The sequence below is a fragment of the Agelaius phoeniceus genome, chromosome 2, assembly GCF_051311805.1.
Source record: "Agelaius phoeniceus isolate bAgePho1 chromosome 2, bAgePho1.hap1, whole genome shotgun sequence".
NCBI classification, from domain to species: domain Eukaryota; kingdom Metazoa; phylum Chordata; class Aves; order Passeriformes; family Icteridae; genus Agelaius; species Agelaius phoeniceus.
The window spans coordinates 42,223,980-42,231,017 of record NC_135266.1 but is presented as its reverse complement, the minus strand read 5'-3'; the positions used below and the strand labels follow the sequence as shown (position 1 = coordinate 42,231,017).

The window sequence follows — 7,038 nt, the reverse complement described above, 5'->3', positions numbered from 1 at the left end:
CTTTAGAGGATACCTTACACCTCACCTGGACCAGGCACGTAAGGGCAATTCAGATAAAAATCTTGTTAGCAATTCAACAAGAAATAGAGGATTTTCTCTTTTCCCTGCTTCAGGCTTTATTTAAACTCTTTGTTCAAAAATGAACAGAGTGGTAGTCGGAATCTAATTTACAGATATAGTTTAGACGTCTAATTTAAATTAGAAGATCACACAAGAAAACCATTTACACGTAAATGTTAAAACCATTACTTAATCTTTTTTTTTCACTTTATATTACATAAAGCCAAAATGAAACTAAATACATGTTAGCCAGCTTCATTCACAAACATTAGTCAAAATATACACATTACAAAAGTAAACCAAAAAAAGAACTCTAAACTGATGAAGGATTTTTTCTCTAAACTTTTTCTTTCTTTTTTTTTTTTAAACGCCATTTGCAATTGAATTGCAGTCGCTCTAAAATAAGCTAAACAGGTAGAGTACTCCAAAACACATATGAAACACTTCATGTTGGTGGGGGAGACGGGCTTTCTTTTAAATGAGAATACTCTTCTGTCAAAGCAAAGCTCTGTTTCAGTTCAGCTAAATAATAAATAGATAATTATCACTCAGACAAAAAAGTCTGATTTAACCTTAGATAATATTGCGATCCTTGAGCAGTCTCGCAATATTTTTATTCCCTTTGAAAGGCATTCCTTTTTTTTTTTTTCCTTTTTTTCAGGTTAAAACTGAATCGACCGTGGGCGAAGTAACTAACAGAGTTTTCCATCCGAGACCTAACATTTCCACAGAGATATACAAATTTACAGTCTGAGGGTGAGACTTAATTAGTGGAGGGGAGGGGGGAGACACACGGGGTCCGAGTCACGCGTCTTATCCTATGGAAATCGTGACCCGCGCTTCTCAGCATCCCGTAGCAGCGGAGGGTAGAAAACCACGCGGGACGGGCAGCATCCCACACCGCCGACATCCTTCTTCGCGTGGATCCCACGAGGGGCTACGAACCAAGGACAGAGCCACCCTGTCCCTTCCCGGGGCCGCACCTGGCACTGCCGTGCCGAGCCGGGGCCTCACTACCCCCCAGCTACCCCTGTCTCTCCTCTCGGTGGCGGGATGCTACAGCGGGACTGTTCTGAGCGAGCACCGCGCGGGGCGGAGGAGCCAGGGAAGGGAACGCCGGAGCGGCGGACGGGTGCTACACCCCGTGTCTGTCCCGAACACACACTCTGGGGGGCAGGACGGATAGGTTATTTTCTTTTTTTCTTCTTTTTCTTTTCTTTCCTCTCTTTTTCTCTTCTGTTTCAGCTGGGCTATCTGCACAGACCGCATGCAACACACACAAGCTCTACCCGGGGCAGCGAGCAGGAGACGCGCAACAGGTCGGCCACCGCCCCGGCGCTCCCCCATCGCCTGCCCCGGTCACCCTCCGCGGTCCCGGCGGTGACTCGCCCCGCTCCCCGTCCGCACGTATGCGCCGGCAGCCATCCAGGCGGGCACCGGAGCTCTGCGCGGGCATCCTCCGGCCGCGGGTCATAGGGCCGCGGCGTAGGCTGCGGGATAAGGGTCCAGCTGGGGCTTGCCCATGCCCGGCAGGAGGATGTAGGCCAGCGGCGGCTGCAGCCCCGGGCCGGGCCAGGCGCTGCAGTTGCAGGGGATCATGTAGCCCGGGTTACCGGGCGACGGGTGCGAGTGCGTGTGCCCCCCGGCGGCGGCGGCGGCGGCGGCGGCAGCAGCGGCGGCCCCATGGAAGGCGCCCGCCCCGCCGGCGCCGGGGTAGCCCAGCGAGGAGGCGTAGGGCAACCCGGAGCCCGAGGAAGAGGAGGAGGATGAGATCTCGGCCATTTTGGAGCCCAAGTCCAGCAGGGAATAGGGGCTGCTGGCGGCGGCCGCGGCGGCGGCGGCGGCAGCGGCGGCGGCCGACTGGGGGAAGAAGACGCGAGCGGCGGCAGCGGCGGCGGCGGCTGCCGCTTTCTCGGGGTTGGCCAGGAGCGACTCGGGCACCAGCCCGCCGGCCGCGCCGGCATGCAGCCCGCCCGCCTTCAGCCCGTGCGGGTGCTCGTGGTCCGCCACGCCGCCCAGCCCGTAGGGCACGGGGAAGGCGAACTTGTCCTTCTTGAGCAGCGTCTTGGGCTTCCGCCGCGGTCGGTACTTGTAGTCGGGGTGCTCCTTCATGTGCATGGCCCGCAGCCGCTTGGCCTCGTCGATGAAGGGCCGCTTCTCCGATTCAGTCAGCAGCTTCCACTCGGCGCCCAAGCGCTTGCTGATCTCCGAGTTGTGCATCTTGGGGTTTTCCTGGGCCATCTTTCGTCGCTGCGCCCGCGACCACACCATGAAGGCGTTCATCGGCCTCTTGACGTGATCCACCGGCTTGGACATGGTGTCCCCCCGCCGCCCCGGCGAGCTGCCGCCCGCCCCGCACTGGCGGCCGCCTACTCCGGGGTTGTCTCCCGCCTCCTCCTCCTCCTCGCCCCCACCGCGGTCCGCTCCTCCAAAAGCAATCTCGGCGGGTGCCCAGGCGCGGCGGCACGGACTCCCGCGGGTGCGGGGCGGCGGCACCCGGTGGCCCCGCTCCGGGCGCGGGGCGCTGCCGAGCGGCGGCGGCGCCTCCCCGTCAGGGCGCTGCGGCGGGCGGCTCGGGCGGGACGGCCTCCGTTCCCCGTCTGGGCCTCGGAGCTTCTCTCTGCACCGCCGATCTCCGGTCCACGGCTCTTCCTCAGAACACCCCGCAGGCGACGGCGGCCGGAGTCCAGACGGGACCGCAGAGAAGTCTCGACGGCGAGGGCAGGATCCGGCAGCAGGCGAGCGGCGTGGGGCGTGAGTGTCCTCGCTTCGCTGCGGACGCGATGCCGCTCGGCAGTCTCCGGTGCGGCGGCAAGCCCTGGACGGGGCGGCGGTCAGAGCCTGCCCGGTGCCATCGCCGCCCGCGGAGCTCGGAGGGCAGCCCGCCGCGGCGCGCTGCGGGGCCGGGCGGGACGGGGTCCGCGGCGGCTCGGGCCCCAGGGGGCGCGGGCCGCCCCGCTCACAGCCACCCCGCTCTGCCCGGGAGGGCGCGGCTGGCAGCCCGCTCCTCGCTCATACTCGCCGGGCGCCGTTCGCAAGCGGCCGCCGGGCGCCGCGGGCCTCCTGGTTCGCGCCGCCGGACAAACTCCACCAAGTTTCGGCGGGATACGGGGCGCTCCGCCTGCCGCGCGGCTCCCCCTTCTCCGGCAGCCGCCAGGTCTCCCTGGGTTTTCTTGGCCGCCGACTCTGAGGGGCGGCGGGGCGGGCGGGAGCGGCGAGGGGCGGAGGGAGGAGGAGGAGGCGGCGGAGGCGGGGGACACACCTAATTAAAATCCTCGGCGGTCCGCGCCCGGCGGGCCGCCGGCCGGGCTGCACGGCGGGCGGCGGGGGCTCGCAGCCGGCGCGGCCGCCCCCTCCTCTCGCCCCGTCGGCGCCGCCTCAGGCAACGCGCGCGCCCCGCGTGCCCCCGCGCCGCGCGCCGCCCTATATGCCCGCACGCGGCCTGCGCGCCGCCGGCGGGGCGGGGGCGGAGCCCCCGTCGGGAGGGGCGGGGCCGCGTCTCGCCACGCCCCTTCGGCGGGCCCGGCGGGGCGGGGTCGGGGTCGGGCGGCGCATGCGGAGTGTTTGGGGTGCTCGGGGCTTTCCCGGCCCGGGCCGGGTCTGCCGCGGGGGAGCGGCTGCAGCCCTGGAAAGCGTCCCCGGGTGCGGGTAGCGGGCACCGCAAAAACATCCACGTGTCTTTTCCTGGCCGCTCGGGACGCCGCTTCACGGTGCCCCCAGCCCGAGCTGTCCGACAGTGTTCTTCACCTCCTGTCAGTCAGGGTGAACTTGCTCGCCTTGTTTGTGCTCCGGCGGGTCGGTTTTGACTTACCCCTCTGGTATGTGGAAGCGCCGACTCCAATAAACTATTAACTCTTTCCCGTGCTGCCATCAGGCTAGGTTTTGCCCGGGACGGCTCCGCCGCCCTTTTATGGAAAAGCCGGAACCGGGCTCCCCGAGTGCGATGGACGCGTGGGGTCACAGCCCCTCCGGGAGCAGCACCGAACCCGGTGGGACGTCCCGCGGGGGGAGTGATGTCCGCTCGCCTCAGGGATTCCTTTGTCACGCCGCCCGCTGCCGTCTCGTCCGGGTTCCTCGCCGCGGAGCCCGCTCCATCTTCCCGCTGGTCTCGGTGCCCCGCTCCAGCCGCTGGGCTTCGCACCTTCCTTGCCGCCGCACCGCACCTCTGCCCGCCACCGCCACCCGCAGCTGCTTCGCGGGCGGGATGTTTGGAGAGAATCCGTCGCCGGCCTTCCACCGGAGGGTGGTTCCCGGCGCTTTCCCCGACGGTGAGACCGCCCGGTTCCCGAGGCAGCCTGTCACGGCCAGAGTGCCCTGTAAAATACCGAGCAGCTCCTCTGTAAATAGCGTCTTCTCCCGTTTCGTGTTTTATGACCCATATACTACTGCTTTAACGTAATTCTCTCGATCTCCGAAGCCACCTTGACAACGCTTGACCTCCTACAATCCAGTTTTTTTTTTAGTGGAAAAAAAAAGTACCTGTCGGTTGTCAAAACGGAGAGATTAAGATATCTACCGGCGCTGGCTGGTGTACAGGGTTGGCGGGGAAATGGGGTTTTTCGAAAGTGAAAAGAGGGGCTGATCCCGGCGCCAGTAACTCTGCCCTGGAGATCAGGTTATCACCCCAGGGGCCAGCGCATTCCCCTTTTGGGATGAACAGACAATATTTCCAATTGCGTATATTCCCCCCCCCCCCCCCCCCCCCCCCCCGCCGTTTGTGTAGGGAAACTCTTTCCTACATCTCTCGATCACATGTAGCGTTATTGTGTTTGACATTTAAGGACTCATCCCCTGTCCTGTCTCTCTCCGCACAGATCGGATGCCGGCTTGATCGACTTCCCTTCGCACGGTGCCGGCGGGATCGCGCCCGGATTAAGTCAGCTCAGGGGAAGGCAAGTGCATGGTTCATACATTCCCGGCCGCAGCCATGAGCAGGGTGAGAATCAGTAACATCTACTGGAGTGTGATCGGGGCGGGGAGGGAGAGCGGGGAGGGACAAGCAGCAGCGACTCACTGATGCCACCACCAGTGGCACCCCCGGCTCCCGAAGGCTCCCGGCCCCGCTCCCGCCAGCGCCCCCGGAGAGCGGAGTGGGCTAGGTTCCAGCGAGGCTCTTTCCCCGCTCTTCCCTCCCCTACTGCTTCCCTCAGGACCCCTCTCCCTGTGACCCCGAGCCCGTCGATGCGAGAGCAGGGTGCGCTCTCCTCAGGGTGGAGGATGGCGATGGCCCCGTGTCGCGACAGAACCGCGTGAAGCACTCAGGGCGGGCACATGGGTGAGCCCTGTCTGACAGCTCCTGCACGGACGGTGCCCGCAGCCCGACCCCTGCCCCGTGGGTCACTCCGTGCTGCTCTGGGTCTGTCCGAGTGGCAAAGCGGTGTGCAGGCAGGGCGGGCACCTGTGCCATGGAATCCACGTGGGGAAGGGCCGCGGGTGACGGCATGGGGCTCGGGGAGGTTCCCGGGATCAGTGGTCGCTGTCTGTCTGAGAACAGCACAACCACCAGCTCGCAGAGTCGCGTACAGGTAAACTGGTCTTGAAAAGAAGCACTTGGTTAAGTTCCAGCAGAGAAGATGCCTCGACTCATGGACTGTCTTCTAAAAATGTCACCGTTTGCAAACTCATTGCGTTCATCTGTGCACGTTTCTGATTACGTTCAGTCCACCAAATAGTGAAAACGGTAATAGAATTTATTGGTCATAAATTATTGTACACGACTCTTTCACAGGCTGAAATCTATGAATGGCTCAGTACTGACTGAAGTGTATTTTTCTAGTCGCAGATGAAATACTTTATTCGAAGGTCTCTTTTTCATAGAGCTTTCCCCCTCCCCTCTCCTAAGGTTTGCGGCAACCACTGACTACTGAAACAACCACCCGTGGTTATTTCAGCGATGCTGGTAGTTACAGGGGGTCTGCCTTTTCCTGGTAATCTGCTTTCAAGACATTTCCAAGTGATGGGAACTCTTATCAGTTCCGCTTGGAGCAAGGTTGGACTCGTGTTAGGAACGACCGGAGGGTCCCAGGTCTCCCCCGGTTCGAGGCAGCCGCGGCGCGGGGGAGGAGGCTGAGGCTGCTCTCCCCGCGGGGATTTCCGCGGCCGCGGTGCGGAGCGGCTGCCTGCACGCACAGACACACACACAGACACACACAAACGCAGAGGCACAGACACTCTCTCGGAGAGCCTTCAAATCCCCAAGCACAGAAAGGGAAGGCTTTATCGGAGTTTAGTTACTTATCTGGATTTTTGTTAAACCGCTGCTGTGATCTCCGCGTAGTTGTGCGAGTGTGTTAATTGTTCTGATAATGTGTTGTTATCGATACAATAACAATACAGTCGTGTATAATGTGATTTACTTGCCTTTGACCTGTCAGTTCCTGACGCATGCAAATTCAAGGGCGCGATCTTTCCTTCTGCTACCGGAGGGAGGTGGAGGGGAGGGATGATAATGGGGGGGGGGGAACAAAAATACGAGCAGATGCATTATCGCACGGAGGCTAAACAATGCTTTCCAGAATGCAGTGCTGTGCTCCATCAAGCAAGATGAGAGCGCTTTAAAAAATATTAAAGAGGGAGTTCGACTATCTTCTCGATAACCATGTGTTAATTCTGCCGGCTTGCTTAACAGTAGATGTAACTACACCTCACTCCAAATATTGTCCGATTTCTCATATTCTTACCAAACATCTAATCTCTCGTGTTTTTTAAAGCCGAGTTTGAAGTGAGTGTCAAGGAAGCAAGCTCATTTCCTCCTAATTTTTATTTGAGCCTAACAATCAGGTAGCGAATCAAAGAGATAAAAAGAAGTTGAAGAACAGTGGTTATCCCGATAGCGATCTCCGCCTCGCCGTGCCTCCCGACTGAAGAGCTGATTCACGGGCTCGGCAGCCCCAGCGCTCCCCTGCATTGGCAGAGCCACATCGCGTTTTCACGGCTCCCTTTGTGCACTGAAGCGTTTCCATCCCCCAACTTTGAAAG

At 60.6% G+C, this 7,038-nt stretch overlaps 1 protein-coding gene across 1 annotated transcript; it reads right to left on the bottom strand.

Moving 5' to 3' along the window:
* Nucleotides 1-91: 91 nt before the first annotated feature.
* On the bottom strand, nucleotides 92-3,467 carry SOX21 (SRY-box transcription factor 21). The gene has a single exon (XM_077173558.1). It carries the CDS (start codon nucleotides 2,374-2,376, stop codon nucleotides 1,531-1,533), a length of 846 nt encoding a protein of 281 aa, XP_077029673.1. The 5' UTR covers nucleotides 2,377-3,467; the 3' UTR covers nucleotides 92-1,530.
* Between the last annotated feature and the right edge of the window lie 3,571 nt (nucleotides 3,468-7,038).

Bases quoted from the DNA above. Each gene is read 5' to 3' on its own strand.
- SOX21 (XM_077173558.1), bottom strand. From the start codon at position 2,376: ATGTCCAAGCCGGTGGATCACGTCAAGAGGCCGATGAACGCCTTCATG.